The sequence below is a fragment of the Salminus brasiliensis genome, chromosome 10, assembly GCF_030463535.1.
Source record: "Salminus brasiliensis chromosome 10, fSalBra1.hap2, whole genome shotgun sequence".
In the NCBI taxonomy this organism is placed as follows: Eukaryota; Metazoa; Chordata; class Actinopteri; order Characiformes; family Bryconidae; genus Salminus; species Salminus brasiliensis.
The window spans coordinates 35,634,769-35,658,152 of NC_132887.1; the positions used below are offsets into that span (position 1 = coordinate 35,634,769).

General features: G+C 42.6%; 1 protein-coding gene across 1 annotated transcript in view; it reads right to left on the reverse strand.

Moving 5' to 3' along the window:
• The window catches only part of htra1a (HtrA serine peptidase 1a), a 50,958-nt gene extending 35,389 nt beyond the window's left edge, over positions 1 to 15,569 (reverse strand). The window contains exon 1 of the mRNA XM_072690528.1: positions 14,869 to 15,569. Within this exon, the coding sequence (XP_072546629.1) occupies positions 14,869 to 15,343 (475 nt within the window). The 5' untranslated portion in view covers positions 15,344 to 15,569. The remainder of the gene's footprint in view (positions 1 to 14,868) is intronic.
• Positions 15,570 to 23,384: the final 7,815 nt, after the last annotated feature.

Genomic DNA, 23,384 nt, shown 5'->3' on the forward strand with positions numbered 1-23,384 from the left:
GGCTGGTAAACTTTTCATACACACGTCCAAGACACTCATGCTTTAATTTATGACCACCAGACACTACTCAGAGTTGGTAAGTCGTGACTACACAGTAGAAGGTGACAGAGGAGCTGCTGCACTTTCACTTTGTCTGCAAGGATTCCTGCCACTCAACCCCCCTGTTCTCACTGTCACACAGTAAGTTCCAGGGCTGGGAAAGTGTCAGTGTCAGCCACAGAGTCAGTCTCTGTTGGTTTTCATGGCTAATCAGTATTAGATCAGTGTGTGACAGGGGAGAGTGCCCCACACACACTCCGAGCATGGTTTATCAGCATCGGATCTGACAGCCGGTTATCAGAGAATGGCTGTGTGGATCTAGTAGCAGGATGTGAACAGAGATTCCACTCGTTCACACTCAGAAAGAGAAGGAAAGGGAGGATAGAGGGAGCAGGGTGGAGGAGAGATGTGACACAAAAGACAGAAATAGAGAGTGAGAAATGGGCGGAGCGGACGACAGCCCCATGGAACAAAAACTGTAGTTTTAAAGTAAATAGCAGCCTGTGCGAGTCAAGTCTCGAACCTCTAGTGTTTGAGTGTGAGCTGAACACACACTGAGGCTTTCAGTCCGAGTAAAATCTTGAGGCTTTGGGGTTTGAGAGTCTTTTGGGTGCAGGTCTGAATGAAGTTTTTGAGATTTAAGTTTGAGTCAGATCTTGAATCGGTTTGAGACTGATCTAGTCTCGAGTGTCTGGGGTTTACATCCAAGTCAAGTCTAGAGTCTGTGGGTTTTGAGTCTGAATCAGATCTTGAGTGACTGGTTTAAGTCAAATTTTGAGTCTCTGGGATTTGAGTCTGAGTCAAGTCTCAAACCTCAGAGATTCAGGAGCTGACTTGGACTCAATCCAGGTTTTAAGTCAAAGTCAAGTCTTAAAACTCTCGGTTTGAGTCACAGATCTCAAGTTTTTGGGTTTAACTCAGGTCTCAAGTCCTTGGAGTTTGTCAAGCTTTGAATATCTAAGGTTTGAGGTCGAGTCAAGTACTGAGTATCTTAAGTTTTGTGTCTGAATCAGGTGCCAAGTGTCTGAGCTTTGAGTCAGAGTCATATATACTCGAAATATAGAGGATCTGCAGCCTTAAATCAAGGTAAAAATATATAATGGTGAGCTAACCAACATGTTTTACCAGATGAAAACCTAAAATTATATCAGACCACAAATAATAAATCATTGTAACAAACACTCATAGCCATGTCTTTTATTCAGGAACATGAAATGAACAGCAAAGTGAATCATTTTTCAACATTCAAACTCTCTTAATGACACGAAATTAAACTGGCATCGGTGCTTGAATCATGTTAAGAAGCCAATTTCCAATAATTCTTATTCCTGCCTGAGTTTCACTTCTGGTGATGTGACCATTTTCCAGCCTCTCTGTAAAACACAGGATTAAACAGGCTGGTTTTGTGTTTTGCGCTCTTAAGAATGATATGTAACTTATCTCTATTCTGACTGGCTGCACTGTACTGTACCTCATTCAAAATAGTCAGGACTAAAACAAAGAACTTCAGGGTGAGTGAGAGGGGTTAGACTGTAAACTGAATAGCGTTTACAGTGTACGTGGATGTGTTGGTATTTGACAATACAAAGACAATGAAGTCAAATTAGGTTGCCTTTGTGGCTTAGTTGATGTACTGCATGTGCTGGGTTATGGACTTTAGCGTTGTTTAGATGCATCAGACTTCAGTAAGCTGATGTAAACTGTAAATGGCAGTTTAGACACACCAGGTATAACGGGCAGTGGCCCATTTAATGAGGGTTGAAGTCATGGTCCCATTTTGCCGTTCGACTTTTGTTAGCACTACGTCATCACTTGTGTTGCCATCACCACTTCTGGCATTTCTCCTTTATCAATAACTCAAATTTTCCAGCTCATCCAAACACAGCAACGTTTTTTTTTACGTTTCAACTCTCCAAACTGGCATAAAAGTGATGGTTAGAAAATCGTTAATAGTCAGAACAGGGACTGCAGACATCGTCGTAACATGATCTTGGGCATCGGTGGTTGTCAATTGGTATAACAGTTGCTGTATTGCTGTAATTAACTTCCACAGTATTACGGTTTTAATCTTGCATTCATTTCCAGTATCATAAAAAATATTTTTCTGAAGCTTAATATAGAGGTGACCTCATGCAGTGCTTAGGCCTGTGGGTTCAGCGCTGCTAAAGGAGATGTTATGCGAAAATGTACAAATCACTTTCGGGTCACATAAACAAGATCATTAAGTAATGCCAGTACTATATCCAGCCCAACTTTCATTGTCCATAACTTTTTGAATGTAGTCTGGTTTGTGGTACTGCAGATACAATCACTCCTAGGGGAGTGACTTTAACTGCCTGTGTTTTATTTTATTGTGGGAACAGCAGGTAAGAGAGGAGAGTAACACTGCAGATGGACAGAGCAGAAACAAACCGAGGCCCAGGGAATCTGAGTGAGTGTGGACCTAAATGGACCGGGGTAAAATATGTGCTTCGTCAGCATGTAGGGAGGTCAGGTCGGCCACTGAGCAAATCCACAACAGGAATCCAGAGCTAGCTCCCAGAGAGAGTGCAGAGACCTGGCAGAAAAAATAAACACGAACACACTCGGCCATGCGCACACACCAAAAAAAAAAAAGATTAATTACAGAGGAAATATATTTTTTCTCATATATATATATATATGTGTGTGTGTGTGTGTGTGTGTGTGTGTGTGTATATATATGTGTGTGTGTGTGTGTGTGTGTGTGTGTATATATATATATGTATATATATATATATATATATATATATATATATATATATATATATATGTGTGTGTGTGTGTGTGTGTGTGTGTGTGTGTGTGTGTAATATACATACATACATACACACACACACACACACACACACATATATATATATATATATATATATATATATATATATATATATATATATATATATATATAATACCATAAGAACCACAAGTAGTCTTTTCACTAGTGTTGCTGTGGGCTTCATATCATTAACCTATGTTAGCACACCGCTCTCTGTAACTTGAGTAGCCTGTGCTGTTCTCACTACAGGCTTCTCCGGTAATATTCAGGCTTATCAAGCTTTAAGTTTAACTGAAGGAGTCTCTGTAAAACTGTGGTACACCCATTAGGCAGGCAAATCTGAACACCCCCTTTAAGCATAGGCTTAAATAGCAGTTAGCCCCCTAACAGCGGCTGTCCCCAATATCGGGCAGTTCTGTGTATTGAGTATTTCCACCCCAGATGCTCAAGATTACAGCAATGTTAGCTGTAACATATAGTTTTCAGAATAAAGAATACAGAATATAAAAGTTAAAATGCCTCTCTAAGGCGGGAGCTTGAGTTTCTTTTTAATTTCATCAAAGCGATTTGCAAAAACGGAGCGGAAATGCGCAATACGCAGAAGTGGGCGATATTTGGGACGACCGTTGTTGGGAGACTAACTGCTATGTTAGCGTAAAGCTAGGTGTGTTTACATTGTCAGCTGTTCATTATGAGTGAAGCTTGCACATTTAAAGATATGTGAAGCTTGAAGAGCTTTTAAAGCATTTCCACTTCTTGAGCTCGTTCCTTATATTAGAATTCAACATAAAATAGCACACTATTTGTGAGTTCGGATTATGCCATCAGCATAGATGATGTGAAAGGAGACTGTAAAGGGGCAGGGTGAACTCTGAGAACATTAGGCCGGAGGTGAGGCAGGCCAGATCCTCCACTGATAAATGGAGCTGGGACAGAGAGATATGACTGAATTAAGAAGAGGAGATGGGCTGGTGGTGGTGGATTGTGAAAACTTCCTCTATGGACAGGGAAGGTAGAAAAAAGTCATCTTCAGGCATGTTCCTCCTCCAACAAATCAGTTATTTTTAGATTTTCTACCTTAATTTGTCTAAATTACTCATTACTCCAGAGTGAAAGACAACTGGGCTTTTCAAAGGCATATTAAGCAAATTGTAGAAGGAAACCAATCATATACCATTTCACTAAACTCTGCACCCCTAATGACAGATTTTCCAGGTGTAGCTGTACCCAAAATGATCAAAAGTACTTTGATACTTAAGTAAATATAAAACCGATTGTACTTTGACTTAAGACGGTCTATAAATGCAGGACTTTGAGCCAAAGTACTGGATTTTTGTACTTTGTCTACCCAGAGGCTAAAAGGTAGGATGAACACAGATGGCCTACATGGGTTTAGCCTAAAAAAATATAGCTAGGACAGCTAATGAGAACCATACATGAGAAACGCAAGCACCCAAAACAAAGCTGCTTAATTCTGCTTTATGAGCAAAGAGCTGGAGAGGCATTACTGGTCCAGGCTTAGCCAGAGGAAAACAAACCCATATTATTTCCCTCTCTCAAACGTGTGTGTGTGTGTGTGTGTGTGTGTGTGTGTGTGTGTGTGTGTGTGTGTGTGTGTGTGTGTGTACACAGTGCCTTGGGCAAATCTCAAACCTCACAATCATAAAACACAGGCACACATGCTCTCTCATTTTTCTCATATTTTTTCTCTCCCACCCCCACCAACCCAATCCCACACGACTGTTGCTTGTGGCACTGAGCAAGCTCCAGGGCTGCACTTGCGGGTGGTGTTGGAATGAAACAATCAATAACCCTGTCCCCAACAGTATCTAGCTTTTCTCTTATCAACTACATAACATCTCATGTACAGGAATAAGAGGCCCATATCTAGCACGTATCCACGCATCTCATGCATACAACCCAGCAGCAGAACCAATCTGCTCACAGCCCCATAACACTCGCTACGATGGCTGAATCTGACCTACATCCGACGCCAGCTAAAATAGCGGTTCCAGATGAGCATGACCTCATACACATCATTGTTCAGCGTGATTTCTCTTAGCTCAGTGCTTGGCTGTCAGGGTCTCTGGGTTTCTCTGGCTAACACGCTCTGTCCAAGTCAACATGGCCGTTCGTGTGCAATTGGGATTGCTATGAACAGAATGATGAATCTCAGTAGGTCAAGTTGTTTACCCTTCCATCATGGCAAACCTTGCTTCCGACTATAGGGCATCGTGTTTGTTTTCAGTTGTAAAGTACTTGACCTACAGGTGTAGCATCACCAAGCTAGATAACCAAAATCAAACGCAACATAGGCTATCCTGGTCAATAACTGGTGAACCATCTATCTTACCTAACTTACCACCTGTTTAGGGTATGTTTCGCTGGGATGAGCAGGCCACCTTAACCATCTTAGACCACCTTAGACCATCTGAAAGTAGCTACCAACAAGACATAGAAACTCGAGCTCCTCCATATATCTGCTCATGAAAGTTCTCAGAGCCAATTAATTGAAAATGCTACAAAATGTATATCAGGCTAGCTGACTATACACAAAACCGACTATAGTCCTATTCAGAGGGAGTTCGTTTTACATGGGGAGGTGGGGTAATTAATGCAAGAGTTTCTCAGTGATTTTAGTCCCCTCTGAATGTGCCATGTCAATCATTTTTACAGACTGCATCAGTGTCAGTAAAGATTCCAGCACCTTTTAGAGCCATAACTTCTGTAGAGCAATAACCCCATGTAATGCAATAACCCCAGGAGCAGTGGTGGCTCAGCGGTTAGAGCTCCGGGATATCGATAACAGGGTTGTGGGTTCGATTCCCAGGCTCGGCAAGCTGCCACTGTGGGGCCCTTGAGCAAGGCCCTTTACCCTCTCTGCTCCCCGGGCGCTGGAGTTGGCTGCCCACCGCTCTGGGTGTGTGTGTGTACTCACTGCCCCTAACACATGTGTGTGTGTGAGTGTGTGTTCACTGCCAGATGGGTTAAATGCGGAGGACACATTTCGCTGTACAGTCCACACTGTACAGTGTGCACCTTTACCTTTACCTTTACCTTTAATTCTTGGCACAGATACAGCGGGTCGTTCAGGGCCGTGGCAAACTTCAGTCAGATCCAGAAGACCAACCAAAAGACTCCATAGAGGTGTGACGGTACTGGGAAATTTAGGAAATTCATTGTGTAGCGTAGCCTATAGCCTACATACTGGTACATACATGCATCTGCTCATTTTTACGCAAAAATGATTGATTGTTGATTATAAGGTTGGTTTGCATCACATTGTTTTGGAGCTGATGGCAGCATGTAAATCGAGTAGCCACTCCCATCTCAGACATTTATGACGAGATTTCTTATCCTGTGCGAATTTGAGGCGAGGCAAGTTAAATTTCATTACTCCACCTCCCTGTCTGAAGTGGGCCTAGGTTAGCTAACTATATTTATCACAACAAAGTGAACACAAAATGCCACAAAATAGCTGAATGTTTCCAACTACAAAGCAGTTTGTAATTACAAAGACAGCAAGAGAAGCACATGAAGGCAGCATGAAGTGTTTGCTGCTTAGTAATGTAGCGTAAGCTCAGTGTCAGAAGCACTTCAGTGAAACTGACAGACGGTGACTCGACACTGTAATCAAAAAGCAAGCAAATTAGCCCTGTAATTAACACGTACAAAAAACCCTCGTTTTCTCAGTCACTGACATGAATTATGCGACTCTTCAGGCTCATACGTTCCATTGAAGGAGGTGTGTGTGTGTGTGTGTGTGTGTGTGTGTGTGTGTGTGTGTGTGTGTGTGTGTGTGTGTGTGTGTGTGAGTAAAAGAGAATGAGTCAAACAGCTGGCGTGATCTTACTTGGCTGACTTCCTGCAGCTATGGACCTCACAGGTGAGGCTGTTGCCGACAGGGTGAGTGATTTGTTGTCTGAGGACTTCAGAAACTTACTCTGAATGCTATTTATTTTTTTGAAAGTCTTTGAAGCCTCTGCCAGCATTTGCATATTCTATATCTCTGGAAAAAAAACACTTAAAGGCCCCAGTCAGTAATTGCCAAATTGTGTCATCCTGGCTATGCTGGGCCTGTATTCACTCATACAGACAGTACATCAGTATCTATGCTGAATTTAAGATGAGGTGGATTAAATGTGTATTTAAGCAACAGAAGAACTGGGACAAATGGAAGTTACCATTCTTCTTATTTCTCTGCTTTATTTCGGTTTTCTTTTACTGTGTTTTATGTCCATTTCCACTCACATTTATTTATTTATTCATTTCTATATTTATTACCAATGTGTTTTGATCATTGACTTATTATTTATATAGTTTGTTTAAATTATTTTGACTCTTTATTTAACTATTGTAGTTTATGATTTATGGTCACTGTCTTGTTGCATGACCCACTTACTGGGTGAGCTATAGTTTGAGGCCAAAGAGATTCTCCTGTAGAATTTGCTGGGACATTCCAGTCATGAAAGTCAGTTGTTTTGTAATATGTAAATTCTTTCTTTTTGGAGAGCAGTGGCTTAATCCTTGCCAGCCTTGTCATTCTGCACTGCTTCTGTTCAGTGTTTGCCTGATGGTAGACTCATGAATCTTGGCTTTGCCTCAGTGAATAAGAGGCCTGTAGGTTCTTAGATGCGACCCTGGGGTTCTTTGTGAGTTCCCGTAATATTTTTTTCCAATGCCCTTGGAGTGATTTTTGATGAACGACCACTCGTTTGGAGAGCAACAGTGGTGCTAAATTTCCTCAATGTGTATATCATCTGTCTCACAGTGGATTGGTGGAGGCCAGACTCTTTAGATATGGTTTTGTAACCTTTTCCAGTCTACTGAGCTTTGATAACACTTTTTTTTTTTCCTCTGGGGTCCTCAGGGATACTCTTTGTTCGAGGCATGGCACACTTCCATCTAACTGTCTGCTGAAGATCAGGCTTAGATAGTAAAGACCCAATTTTCCATAGTTGCTGTCTTTTTCATTAAAACACATGACTTCAATTATCCCTAGAGGTTCAAGTAGTTTATCCCATTAGGATATTTAAGGTTGGATAGTTTCTCAGTTGACATTTGGTACATTTTGGTTTTCCCAGATACGAGCCCTTTATAGACGTATTGGTGAAATTGTAGGAATTAACCACGTTCTGCTTGTAGAAGACGTGGGGGCATATGGGAGTTAAGCCTTTCCATTCAGACTCTAATAATAATGGAAGTCCTCAAAAGCAAAATCCCACAATTACATAGTGAAGGGTAAGAAGATGAAGGGTAATGCGTACACACCCACATTAACAGTTACTACGTAAAGAAAACATCCTATTTCTAGTTTTTATGTCTAATCACAAGGTCTAGAAGGCCACGGCTGTGTGTGTTCCAGTATGACCGGGTAAGGGTTAATGTGGTGAGGTAGGCTGCTGCAGTCTGTTTCTGCAGTTTGAAAATTCTCCCTCTAAAGGATTTCTCATAACCATTATATGAGCTATAAAAAGGAATTACACAGTGGGTAATCAACCTAATAGAAGTCCCTGGTATGGAACAAATTTCTGAATTCTAGTTTTGGTGTTTGCTTTTTTTTTTTTTTGGTGTCTGTTTTGACATAAAGGAGTCCAAAATGGTCATTTCAGAATCGCAGTCCAAGCTCAAATGGATGGTTCCTTCACGCTTTAAAATGCAGGTGCTGAGAAGTGTTCATTGGAGTTATGCCATGGACATTTCTGGTTTCCCAAAAGAATGGGATAAAAGACTTTCAGTAGATTAAGTGAAAGACACATTTTTAGACACATGTGAGAGCAAAGAATCTTTTAAAGAATTTTTTAAAGGACCTCCTTACAATGTAACGGTTCTAGAACACAACTAGAAAAGTGCATTTCCTGTAGGAAACACAGAATGGTCGCACAGCTAAAGTGGGTTTCACTTCCAGGCAGTTGCAAGACTGTTTCCAGGTGGCTGCTATGGTATTCCAGGTAGTTTTCATGGTATTGCTAGGGTGGTTGCTAAATGGTTACTATAATGTTGCTAGGTGGTTGCTATGATACCTCAGGTAGGTACTATGAAGTTGTCAATTGGCTGCTAGGTTGTTGCTATGGTGTGTGTGTATATAAAACTTGGTTGGTGTGGTGTTGCTAAGTGGGCGTTAAGTGGGTGTTGCAGTGTGGCAAGGTGATTGCTATGTTATTTCAGGCAGCTGCCATGGTCTTGCTTAGTGGTTGCTAGGCAGTTGCTATTCCAGGTGGTTTCTAATTTGTTTCAGGTGGTTGTTAGGCTGTTGCCAAGTAGTTGCTGCAGTTCCATATGTAGTTGGTTGGGTGTTACAAGTGTATGTGTATCATCATTACATTTGCAGGGTGTCAGAACGTCCCCAAAAAGATCTGTTGCTGCGTGAAAACTTTGAGTCCAAAAAAATTGGTGCTTTTCAATGCACAACCATAAGAAAGGTGTTCCTTGGTAACGTACACTCGGGACAAGAACGTTTAGGAGTCCTTGGTTCTATGAGAGTAGGGCATTGGCAGAACTGGAATTTAATTTAAGCCGGTTGTTTTCTTGATAAATAGAAGGGATTCCTTCAAAGAGTCAAGTGGGATTTGCTGGTGCTGGTGTGTTCCTGAACTGCTCTGCTGGATTGGATATTCTGCAGTCACAGTTTGAGGCTCATATCAGGAAACAATGCAAAGAAACCCACTCGAATGGGTGTATTGTTTTACAGATGATGAAAGGCTGTGACTAATGCGCCCAGAAGGCCGGAGATATCGTCTGGAAGTCAGCTGCCGCAACCAGACACGAGCATACACACATTTGTTTGTGGGTAGGGTAGCCTAGAACCGTTCTCCAGTGGCGTTACTTCAGTCAAATAGATTAAATGATGCAAGTAGAAGTAAAAGTGGCCTAGCAAGAACAACTATTTCTGTAATTAAGGTCAGAAAAAGTCTATAAAGAACAAATGCTGGACGTTCGAAGAAGTTCCACTTCTATCAGTATAGAAGTGGAACAGTACAGTACAGTATCCTTTGTCCTTCAACAACTTGAATATAGGAGCAAAGGTTTCAGTGTGTAAGGAGTCCAGCCTTTACTGACTTTCAGAGATTTTTCCGCACCTCCAAAGTTCAGTCTTCAAAGACCCTTCGGAGGCCATCCCAAACACATTGATGCAGTTTTAGAGGTCTACCAGGTCTTGAAGAGGTGTTGGTCTTTCCCCTTTCATATGCATGTAGATTATCCTGTATCAAATCTCTTCAGAATAAACCATATGGACAAAAGTATTGGGATACCTGCTTTATTGTTATATATAAATGTGTATCCTTCTTTTGCATTCATTCAACATCCTGATCTGACTGGATCCTCTTGTGGCTGATCACCACCTCCCCATCTCATCCCAAAAGTATTGGATGGAGCACCAACCATCATTTCAGAGAACACGGCTCCAATGCTGTGGGCTTCATACTCTTCTAGGCCATGGCTGGTATTAGGCAGCATGGTTCCAGTAGGAGTCCTATTCGATGGGCAATACTTCTCTACAAGGACTAAACAAGCTGAGAGCGTGCATTTGCACATCTGTGTCCGCAATGGGTGCAACGTAAAATAGCTAAATTCATTCATTAGAAGTGGTGTCCACAAACATTTGGTCATACAGTGTAATCTTTTATAATACTATTATAATACACTTACAACTTGTCTAGTCTTGAGAGAAGTATTGGCAATAGAATAGGAGTCTCTGGAGAAGATAAACGTTACCCTTTGGCACCATGCTGCCCGGGTGTGGGCTAGCGAAGTATAGGCCCCCCAGCATTGAGCTGTGGAGCAGTGGAACTGTGTTGTCTGGAATGATGGTGCACCATCCAATACTTTTGGGATGAGTTTGGTATAAGTTGGGGTGGTGATCTTCTAACATTCTGACCTCACTGATGCTCGTGTCACTCTAATTTTTAATGTCCTTGATTTCAGAAGAAACCATGAATAAGCAGGCGTCCCAATACTTTTGTCCATACAGTGCATATGTGCTAATCAAGAAGAATTTGAAATCATTCTGAAAAGAACAAATCCATCAAATCTGACTCCAGAACGTGGAACAGTGAAAGTTTGCACTGCTGGTGCATTTCCACTGCCTGCTGTATGACTGTATCTAAATGCTGTAATGTCTACAGCCTGACCTGCCTGTGGTGACCAGCCTCATGCCACCACAATAGCAGACTGTTCAAGTTTTCCATCGTCCTGTAGACAACTAGTCTCCACAAGAGGCTAAATACGTGAGTAGACACACAAATACACACACTTATACCATTCTGTTGCAACCATCCTGGCTATGTCAGACTACACTGTTGACCGTAGGCACCAACTATGGAGAGCATTAGGGATGTCATTTTTCGGGGGGCTGGGAAAAATTCTCTGTAGAATCAAATTGGTCACTGTGACCAGAGGAACACTAGTTCGAATCCCATTCATGCCGGAGCCTTCAGAGAGCACAATTGGCCTTGCTCTGTCCAGGGTGGGTAGGTGGGCAATGCTGGCTGTCACAGGCATCTGATGGCCGATGCATCAGAGCCAGGTACACTGGGCTTTACTCTGAGCGTGGCAGTTCTGGAAAAAGAGGCTGTGTATGGGCTGCGTTTCTTGCATATCGTAATACCGATTACCGACAGAAAAGTGCATAACAAAATGTAGCACAAGAACCTTAGCTTAGCATTGTGTTGTTAGCGACAGTAGGCTGTTTTTACGTCCGCCTGATTTTAAATAAACCGAGAAATAGAACTCGCTGAGACATAGGATTTCTAACGTCTGCCTGTCCTCAAAGACCTTTGGAAGAGGTCGTCAACTAGTGAGAGTCCTCAGCAAAAAAAATTTAACTCACTCTCTTTACACACACGTTCTTAGTTCTGAACCCACTGGCTACAATAATGTTGAGAAACGAGAGGCTTTCTGAGGGAAAACCTTTTTTTTCAGCCCATAAACGTTCAAAATGTATGTTTTAACCCTCTGCAGTAATGCCAGGTTTATGTATCTATTATTTATTTACTTCTGTTTAGCACACTAAATTATTCTTCTGTTATTACGTGTGTGTATGGGTAGTAAGTAACCCACCTCTGAGGCCAGTTGTTTCTAATATGGTTCAATTTTATGTTAATTTTACTGGCAACAGTAAATAAATACGAATAAATTAAAATGCCCTGCTATACCGTGAAAAACAGAAATATGGTCATCCACATTTTTGGTCACACTGCCCAGCCCTGTGTCACATCACTCAACATAATCACAAAAATGAACACAAACAACACTAAATGAAATAGTTCTCAATAGTGTAGCTGTTATAGGCCCTGGTCTGGATAGGACAGCGTCTGGGTCCAGACCCAGACCACTAGCAGTGTCCTGTCAGCATCTGTTCTGTTCATATATCTGCTAATATCTCATTACCCAACACCTAATGCTTGAATCTGCTGACACTGACATGATCCCAATATCATTTCTAGTGTAATCCACCATATTAACGCTGACATATAAGCAACATGAGGAGTGTCTGAACACCGGCTTAGTATTTACTCCAAAAACTGTATCATACCAAGACGCCACATATAACCCCAGCATACCGACTGCAAACACTAGGAACCCAAGGCACAGTGTCCCACCCAAGTCAGCTATTATCTGCCCAGACAGCACCTTGAATGTTGGCAAAAATCTCTATAATTGCATATTGTTTGATTGTCAAATGAATGTCATCAAGCCTTTTATAAACCTATTTCTGAACATAGGATGAGGTGAGCTGGCGAGATGATCTTTGTCGCTGTTTGTTGAGACAAGGTTATTCACCAGAGTAGAAGATCATTTCCTTTGAGAAGATCACTTCATGTTTAGGAGGAGCCTGACCAATGTTATAACTAGTGATATCTAATCTAATAAAAAGTTGAATGATGTTAATCACAACATTATTCTGTGATTAATTGTGTAATGAATTAATCACGAGTTAAAATGCTTTAGCATTTGAGTCTTTGAATTTTTGGGCGGGAGAACGGATAAATGTGTGGTAAGCCTAATAAACTGTCTGGAGGAATCTGGGTTAATTTTCAGATCATATTTCAGTGTACATTTACATTTACGGCATTTAGCTGACGCTCTTATCCAGAGCGACTTACAAGGTGACTTGTATTACACAGGTGGGCCAATGTTGTGTTAAGAGTCTTGCCCAGGGACTCTTATTGGTGTAGCGCAGCATACGGTCACCGAGACTGGGAATCGAACCCTGGTCTCCCACATGGTGTAATAGCTCACTGGCAGCTAGTGGTTTTATCTGTTGCGCCACACCAACCACCAGTGTATTTTTGAGAGTTTTAGCCTCTGACACTATGAAGCTCGGACGCCGAAGCTTTAATAGAGAAAATGCTTCAACAACTTTTTAAGAGATAAATGGATGATTTATTCAGTCCCTGAATAGAGTGTAATCTACCCTCTGAGCTCAGCAGTAGCCACGCAGAGTTTACATCACTGAGTAAAAGCGCTAAGGCTCTGTAAAGAGATGGAGAGCTACAGGAGGACGTTGGTGCCAACTTGGTAAGATGTTTAATTTGCATAACAAAATTGCAGATTAATCGTTTAATATTGTTAATCTTCTTACCCAGTTTGTGGGGCTGTATTTTTTGTATAAGCACAAAGATCGGATCGGTATCAGCCGTCAGTCAGCATTAGAGTACTTAGGTCGGGCAAGAAGTCAAAAATGTGACAATGATCTGTTGTTGTTGTTTAGCCTTGTTCCAGCGTACAGTTTCAAAGAACCCACAAACAAACAAACAAACAAACAAAGGCCGTGCAGGACAAGACTCGAAACACGTGTCCCACCCCAGGCTCTCCGAATTCCCCGAAATACTTGCTAGAGATGTAGAAGTGTGGCCGTCCAATCCCTTATGTGGATTAAGCGACCTGGATTAAGGGCAGTTTAATCAATAATACAGTTTTTATTAGTTTTTACACTGTTCATAAGACAAGGTGTAAAAACTGTACATTTGGATTTCTCTAAATGTCATGTGGAGCAGCCAACAACAAAGGATGCATATACAGACATGCCCTTAAAGATGAAGGTGCATCATTAAAAAAAGACCCTTTAGACCCTTGAGAGACCTTGAGCTACCACCCAGTTGCCCCCCACTCTCTGTAGACGTTGCTGTCTGGATGAATGTGGGTGGTGACGCTGGGTGACCAACATTCAACGTCAGGACAACTTCTAATGCCAATATTGCTGACATAAATACTGATGACAGTTGTGATGGTAAGTAACCAAAATTGAACGTCTTCCAAACGTCACATACCAACATCACGTTGATGTGACCTACCAACTTTTAGTTGTGAGGTATGGTGACCAAAAGCTGGTGACCAAACATCTGCTAAACTTTATAAAGTTAGTGTCCCCACAACGTGAAATCCTAATGGTGGTGTTTGTTGTCATGGTGTCTGACAACGTCTGTCTGATGTTGGAGCTTGATGTCAAACCAATGTTGGTTTTTGACAGATATGTAACTTTAAGATCCTACAGAACTTCACCGTCTGTCTGATGTTGGAGCTTGATGTCAAACCAATGTTGGTTTTTGACGGATATGTAACTTTGATTTCCTACAGAACTTCAACGTCTGTCTAATGTTGGAGCTTGATGTTAACCCAGTGTTGTTTTTTGACAGATGTATGACTCAATTTCCAACTAAAATTCAACATCTGTACAGAACTGGGTTTTAACTTCAACCAGATCTTCATTCCAAATGAAATTCAACATCTGTCTAACGTTGAAGCTGACGTCAACTTAATGTTAGTTGTTGGCAGAAATGTGACTTTGATTTCCAACCAAAATGTAACATCTGTTGCATAACGTTGAGTTTTGACTTCAACCTTATTTTCCTTTTCAACTAAAGCTCAACATCTGTCCGATGTTCAAGTCCAACGTCTTTCTGACGTGAAATTGACACCTGGTGCCTGCTGAGTAATATCGATACTATTTATTCTGATATTGGTGTCAACACATCACACCGATACGCTTGAACGTCATCTTGCGCACGGAACGTAAGGAAATGTCTTACCCTTGCCGCACGCGCCGCGCTGGATCAGCAGCACGGGCGGCTGCTGGAGTCTCTGCGCTCTCTCGTTCGCGCGCCTCAGCTCGCACGCGCTCCTGTACGTCTGGCCGTCGCTGCCGCACACGGGCTCGCGCTCGCCGCTCCGGCACACGCATACGCCGCTCTGGCCGCGGCGCCTCACCGTGGCTGTGTAGCCGACCGCTCCTCCGCTGACCGCGCACTCCAGCCCCTCGGCGCACACCGGGTCCCCCAGCTTCCCCACGCCCCCGCACGCCTCGCCCTCTCCGGACGCGCACACCGGGCAGCAGCCACACTGGTCCAGCACCTGGCCGGTGGCGCACAGCTTGGGCATGGCCGGACACATGGCCTTGTCGCAGTGGCCGGGGCAGCCGCCGATCACGAAGCGCTTACTGAGGCGCGCGTCCACGCTCGCCGAGGCGCACGCGGCGCACACGTACAGCACCAGCACGGCCCACATGGCGCCTGCAGCTGATAACACCGAAACGGTCGAACGCGCGCGCGAGGGAAAGTTCTCGGTCTCGGGGTTGGCTGTTCGTTTGCTCTCCCTGTCGTTTGGAGGGACGCGTGCACGCGGGGCGCAGGGCGCGTTCACGACTGGGATTTCGCTGGCGCAGCGTTTTTTTTTAACACGCTCGCGAGCTCTCTCTCTCTCTCTCTCTCTCTCTCTCTCTCTCTCTCTCTCTCTCTCTCTCTCTCTTTCTCTCTCTCTCTCTCTCTCTCTCCCCCTCTCGCTCTCTCAAAACGCAATGGCAACAAAGAGAGAGGTGCGCGCGCGCTATTTGGCTTGGAGGCTTGGCCTCCAGTCTGATGTCACTCACTGACCACAGAAAGCTCGCGCGAGCAAACTCCAGCAGTAACTGAAGCATATGGTCTTAAAGGGGTAGTTCAGCGAAAAAGCCAAATGTAGGTTCGCTACTTGTCCAAAAGTTTGTGGACACTCAATAGTCTGGAGGAGATGAGCATGAACCTATTGGCACCATGCTGCCTAATACTAGGCGTGGGCTAGATGAGTCTATAATGGAGCTCTCTAGAATGATTGATGACCCCCTCCCCCCCACCCCATCCCAAAAGTATTGGCTGGAGCACCATCCAACATCCTGACCTCACAAACACTAAATGCAGCAATCAGATCCTCACAGCAATGCTCCAAACAGAACAGACAGCATTCAGGCTCTCAACACATCTGCAGCTCATTTCCCTAAAGGCTTAGCTGTAAATAATGAGAGAACCCGACGCTATAAAACCCTCCATCACTTTCGTCCCTGCTGGTGATGAACAGTTTTTAATATGCTGCACTGTTTGGGACAGAGCTTTCACTGTACTGTGCCTCTCCGCTGTGTACCCGCAGCTCAGTAGTTGAGCAGGGGGGCCGTAACACGTTGTGTAACTGCAGGCCCATGCAGGGATACTGGTGCATTAAAGGGACTGGAGAAAGGAGCTGCAGTGCTGTGCTCTCAGGGTCAACTTACATGGTTGCAAGTGGGTGATTTGTGATGCTCTTAAAAACAAGGGTTCCTCTGTGGTTCCTAAACTTGAGGCTCTGTGGATAAGCAGGAAAACCAGCAAGCATTTTATGTGGCAGTGGGTTTAGGCCAGGTCCTACAGGGCCTCTCGGCCTAATGATTTCTGGTAGTTGAACAGTTACAAGACAGCGATATTCAGCTCCGCTAAACCCATCCGTGCTGTGAACACACACACACACACACACACACACACTCTAGAGAGCAAACAGTGATACGGTGGGCACATGTGCTCACTAGGAGCAGAGTATGTCAAGGGCCTTGCTCAAAGGTCCAACAGTGGCAGCTTGTTGATTGATGATTGAAGGCAACCCGGTCATCAATAGCCCAGTGCTCTAACCACTGATCCACCGTTGCCCCTGTATTGCCACATGTCTGTAATTTTATTGTTTGTAACAAAAGAACCATCAAACAGTCAGAATTGAGGATTCTGTTTCCAGTGGTATCGAGGTAGATGCAGCAAAGCAGGCTCTACCATTGGTTAGGACTTCAAAAGCAGAACTGAAGGTCTAACGTGTCCATGAATCAGAGCAATGCAGCCGGGGACTTTGCCCTTATGTAATGCCCACGCTCTTTTTCGGGTAAAATGGCAAATGCAAATACATACTTCCAGGTCTTTGACTGAAGTTAGTTGCATAAAATGAGCATTCCCTGCTGATTTATAGCTATTAGGAGTGACGATCAGATCATGTCATTGCCGGTGACATGATCGGATCATGTCATCTGTGTTGTTATATAGCAAAAAAAGAAAGTAAAAGAAGCTGATGAATGTCCGTTCAGTATATCTTAGTCAGAGTGGACAAACGAGCCTCTGCAGTTTGTTGTACTGAACGATTGCATTTATTGAATCATTTAATCATTTTATTATCATGGCATTATTGCTGCATTTGGACCCAGAGGCAGGCGAAGCTGTTTTGGTACCAGAGTTTCAGCAAATTCAGGGGAAAATCCAGCTGTCTGCAGCCGGTGCTGGTGAGTTAGCTAGCTAGCTAAACCTGTGGTTACAGGCTAACATTAAAACTGGGATTTCCTCGGCTTTTCACTGTGTTCCATGTTCTGCTCTTTCAGAGCAGCATCGATATCCAGCTCTCTGACCTTTAACATTAGAACTGCTGATTTTAGCATCACTAACTGACCTGTGATGAAGTGTTTGCCACAGACGTCTGTGTATTAACCAGCGGGGTCCCACAGGGGGGTGACGTGTGGCTGCTCTCCTCCATTAACATGACAGAGAAATCAGCCACTCATGTTTTGAAGAAGCAAGACTAGGTTGCGTTCCTGTGGACCTGTCTCCCATCTAGCCGGGTACAGTCCGAGTGTTTTCTAGGACACATTAGGACGTGACTTGTGTGAACTTGGCACAGCCAAATATCCCAGAATGCATTACACACTACGCTGCTGTTCCAGTTTGGGGGGGGGGTCCCTGAGGGTCCAAATCAAATCAAAATCAAATCAAATTTTATTTGTCACATACATAGTCATACACAGTATAACTTCAAGCTATACAATAAAAATCTACATTTAAACTTAACTAAACCTTAACTTAATGAAGTAAAGTGCAAAAGTGCAAAAGAAAAATAAAATAAAAATGAAGAAAATAAAAATAGAATAAGTTACATTTAAGTTAAAGAATAGAATATAAAAATGAAAATATAGAAATATAAGCAAAAAAAAGTACAGAATACAAATATACAAATATATATACAGAGATGAAATAGTGCGTGTCTGTGTGTGTGTGTGTGTGTCTGTGTGTGTGTGTATGTATATACATACATATACATATGTACATATTTATCTGTATGTGAGTGTATGTGTGAGTTAAAAGAAATATTTTCATTGTTGTCCGTAGTGTGTTTTCCGTGAGCCATGGTTGTGTATTGTAGTGAGTGAGGGTCCAGTTTGTGTATGTAGATACTTTGATTTAGTGTCCTAAGTCCCTGTCCCCATTCAAGGCACGGATGGCTTGTGGAAAGAAGCTCCTCCTCATTGTCGCTGTGTTAGCCTTCAGGGTTCTTAAGCGTTTCCCAGAGGGCAACAGAGAGAACAGTCCATTGTTGGGATGACTGGGGTCCTTCACAATCTTCTTGGCCTTGGTCCAACACCGCTTCTTGTAGATGGACTGCAGGTCAGGAAACTCCATCCTAGTGATTCGCTCTGCTGAACGTCTCACTCGTCGTAGCGCTTGCCTGTCCTGCTTGGTGCTGTTCCTGTGATGTTCCCCGTGAGGATGCTCTCGATGGTGCAGGAGTAGAAGGATCGTAGCACCTTGGAGGGCAGTCTGAAGTCCCTCAGTCGTCTCAGGTGGTATAGGCGCTGACGAGCCTTCTTCGTTATGATGTTGATGTGGCAACTCCATGACAGGTCCTGAGAGATGGTCACTCCAAGGTATTTGAAGCTTCCTACCCTATCCACCGCCGTTCCACTGATGTGGACAGGTTGGTAGCTCCTCTGCTGTTTCCTGCTAAAGTCCACAATCAGCTCCTTCGTTCTGAGGTGTACAGCGAGTACAGCAGAGGGCTAAGGACACAGCCCTGAGGGGCTCCGGTACTGAGGGTGAGGGTGGGTGAGACATGCTTGCCTACCCGAACAGCTTGTGGTCTGTTAGTCAGGAAGTTGGAGATCCAGTCACAGATGGATGGGTGGAGACCTAGATCTTCCAGCTTTGTGTTGAGTCTTGAGGGAATAATAGTGTTAAATGCTGAACTGTAGTCCACAAACAGCATTTTAACATAATTACCCCTCCCAGCATCCAGATGTGTCATCGATGTGTGGAGAAGGTGAGCGATGGCATCATCTGTGGAACGGTTTGGACGGTATGCAAACTGAAACGGGTCCAGGGTGTCGGGCAGCGTGGATGTGATGAAGTCTCTCACCAGCTTCTCGAAGCAGGGTCCCTGCCTTTCCTTCTGGTTTGCTAGTAGGGTCTAGTTGGGGTCGTGTTGTGTATTTTGGATATTTGATATTTTGGTGTGTGCTTACCCCTAAAGTCATTTCCTCCATTGATCAGATTTACAATAAATTCTGCTCATACTGGCTCATACTTCCATACAGTGTTTGGTCTGGCAGAGGGTCCGGCGAGAGGGCTCACCCTCATTTTCTGTTATGACCTGACCCTAGATCGAGTTGTCAGCTGCTGTAGCTACTCTGGGCTCAGCTTGTTGCTAACTGCACTTACGGTAACTTTGGAGAAGCAGGCAGGGCAACGATTGTGAGAACTGGGTAACGCTGCTTAACCCGAGTCGTATCTGTGTGAAATATGTATATCTGTTGATATAACTGTACACCTCGTACAAGACATGCTTCTTTCACTTTCAGTGACGCTCCTGTGGCTCTCAGCCCATCCAGAAAACATCCTTTTGGGGTGGCTTAAAGCGTGAATTACACAATCCTGACTGTAGGGGGAACCCAGGAGCAAAAATGCCAGTTCTCTATAGTGCTGCTTTAAAGGTTCCCTAGCATGGAAAACTGTAATGAGAGTTAATAATAATAATAATAATAATAATAATGACTCAAATACTGTTGTTCCTCCTTCAAAAGAAAATTTGACATAACCAAGACAGAGCTGTAAAACAGGCCAATTCTAAAATCCCAGAACTGTTACATAACAGTCTAGACTTGTTATAGTTACACCCCCAAAATTAACATAAACCCAGCCCACTAGAGAAAGCTAAACACAAGGCTGAATCATTTAGAGAAGCAATATTGCAATTATTAGTTAATTTCACGTAACCGACCCCCAATTATGCACTAATAAATATGTCATAATGAATGAAGCTTAGTGCGCTTGTGAAATGTGTAATTATTTATTTATTACATAAAGAGTAAGACCTTGATAAACAACTCATTTGTGTTGCTTAAAATAAAGTGTTAGCAAAAACATATTTGACTGACCAGGTGTTTCTGTTTTAGGCCGGTGAGAGCAAGCTACATGCCTCTGGAAAGCTGATGGAGCTGAGCTAAAACCGAACCCCACAAGCCCTAGTACAGTCTCCTGAGCCAGCTAACTGCACAGCATGCCAAATGGAAACCAAGAGGACAGCAGTACTATCCGGTAGGATTTGGGCATAATTACTATAAGTTAGTAACTCTCTCGAAACTTGCAACGACACTTTGACGACACTAGTCACTTTAAACACACTCTGCTGCTACCTTCTCCATTTACTTCTCTCTGTATTTTATTTTCATTTTTACATATATTTTTATATATTTATGTATATTTTATTTATTTAAGTACTGCTTCTGGGTAAAACTGGGTCCTTGGGTACCACAATTTCGTTCCACCCCATGTACCACATGTGATGCGAATGACAATAAAGTCTCCTTGAATCCTTGAATCCTTGAATCCTTGAAAGCTATGTTAGACTAGGCTCTGGTAGTAATGCTGCTATGGGTTGCCATGGTGACAAAAACCAGCAAATAAAAGCAGTTTTTCCCCCGTGAGTCTACAGTGATTCCATTCTGAGGCCAAATAACAGGGTGGTAAATATTTATGGTATATGGTTAAACAGCGTCTGAGCATTTTTCACCCCAACCAAAGGTTTGTGGATCTGGTGGGTGTTTTTTGTTTGTTTGTTTCTTTGTTTTCTGATTTTTACCCATTTTCTCCCCAATTTGGATCACCAATTACCCTTACCATACATATTCTCCCCCATCACATGCAATGCTCCCAACACTGTGAGGGTAAAGACCGGCACACGCCTCCTCGCCTCTTATTCCGAGCTGCCGCTGATTCAGCGTCACCAGGCAACCAACACTCTAGGAGAAAAGCCCAGTGTAACCAGCTCTGATGCATTGACCAGCAGACGCCAGTGCCAGCCAGCATTGCACTGGAGTGATGTGTGGAGAAAGTGCCATCTACCCACCCTGGAGAGAGCAAGACCAATTGTGCTCTCTCGGGCTCCGGCTGTCGATGGCAGAATGACCAGCGATCCTCTGGTTAGTATTCCGCTGGACCACTCAGGACCCTGTTTTGACCATATTCTGACAGATATGTCTCAAGATCCAGCCTGAAGATGATACATACATACATACATACATACATACATACAATAAAAAAACAACAGTGAGGACCAGCCAGGCTAAAGTACTGCCTCCACATGGCAGGGTTAGTTTAACACACTGTTACAGCTAAGCCTCCCCTAACGACCAAAGAGAGAAGACCACAACACAATGTTCTCTGGTTTATTTTTATTTTTATACGTTACGTCATACTAACAAGATGTTCTGGTAGGAAGGGTTGAAGCTGAAGAAAACTCTAATAATGACCAATCCCTCCAATTTAGTTTGACAGCTGTATGGAAACCTGGTGTATGTTTGGTGTAAGAGGGGGAATGGCGTACATTTGATTTTTATGGTGCATCGTTCCTTTAAAATTACTATAATTTCAAAAGTTTTTTGTGTACCCCCCTCCCCCTCCCCCCAACTTTCCTCATCTGCTCTGTTGGCCTCTGTTAGAACTGTTTGGAGTTAATCCATTCTAAAAGTTCAGAAAAACTTTAAGCCACAGATGCAGCAGACTGGGATTAGGCTGAAACATCCTGGATTACTGTTCCTTTAACTACTTTTCCCAGAGGCCCCATTAAACCCCCACCAGCAAGAAAAAAGCAGCTTGCGCGGGGTCAGGCCGAGGACCACTCACTTTTCCACTCCATCATCTACGTTTACGTCACCCATACAGCTGCCAGCACAGTCACTGGCACTACCTCACCATGACCTCACATCCTGGCCATGACAGCAGTAATGATGCCAGGGGTCGGGCCTAGAAGCAAATGGGCAGCACATGTGTGAAGTGAGGAAGAAGGCAGGTGGACAGGTGAAGTGTAGTAACAGTGAATAGACACTAGAGGGCAGCAGGGTATTCATCTCTGTAGTTTCCTGGGAATCCATTCTGTTAATCTGCATACAGTTCACGCATCACATTTTGTGTATGTATATATATATTTGTGTATGTATAAGTTATATATATATATATATGAAATTGTATGCATTATTTATACTCTATAAATAAATATATATATATATATATATATATATATATATATATATATATATATATATATATATTAGTTATTTATAGTTACTTTATAATATAAATGAAAATATTAATTTATTATTCATTATTCTATTTCTCAGGGACTTTAATGGGGTAACATCACAGCGGTAAGAAATCTTATCCTGGATTGCTGAGCAGAACTACAGGTACATTTCCCATAATGCCTCAATGTATTTTCAAATGCTTGGGCCCCTAACCCTTCAATCAGAGCCTGTTTATTTCAGTGGGGTTTTTGTTTGTTTGTTAGTTTTTTAGCAGAAGTTTTAGTTAAGACCTCTTATAAACATATAACCCACCAAACCCACATTAGACCACTGAAGTAAAGGAAGCAGCTATGTTAGCATAGCCTTTATTTATGCTAGCTAGTTAAAGGGGCGTTAATAACAAACTAGTAAAATTTGTGTCATGAAATAGCCAACATATTCGTTAACTACTCTTTTTAATAGCCTGGAAATATTTAAAGCGTGTGTGACTTAATAATAATAATAATAATAATGATAATGATGATGACAATGATTATACTAAGCTAGTAATATAATCTCCAACATTATTATTAGTAGCAGTAGTTGTCGTTGTAGTAGTAATTACTTTTCGCTTATTGTACCATACCGTACTTTCTTACATTTGTTTACTTACTTTTACTTAAAGGACTTCAAGCTGTACTATGTATAAACTAACTGCACAACTCCATACATTACCTTCCTTCACATTTAAATGCTTATATTACCTACTTACTATGTAATCTATGTAACTATTTACCTTGATTTAAATTTACTTGCTGCACCTTACATTACGTGATTACATTACTTCCCTTAAGTTTTTTACCCTGCTGAACATTTACCTGGTTACATTTATTATTTACTTAATCATTCTTTAGTTATTCAGCTTTATATTTTCTCTCTCTCTCTCACACTCTCTCACACACA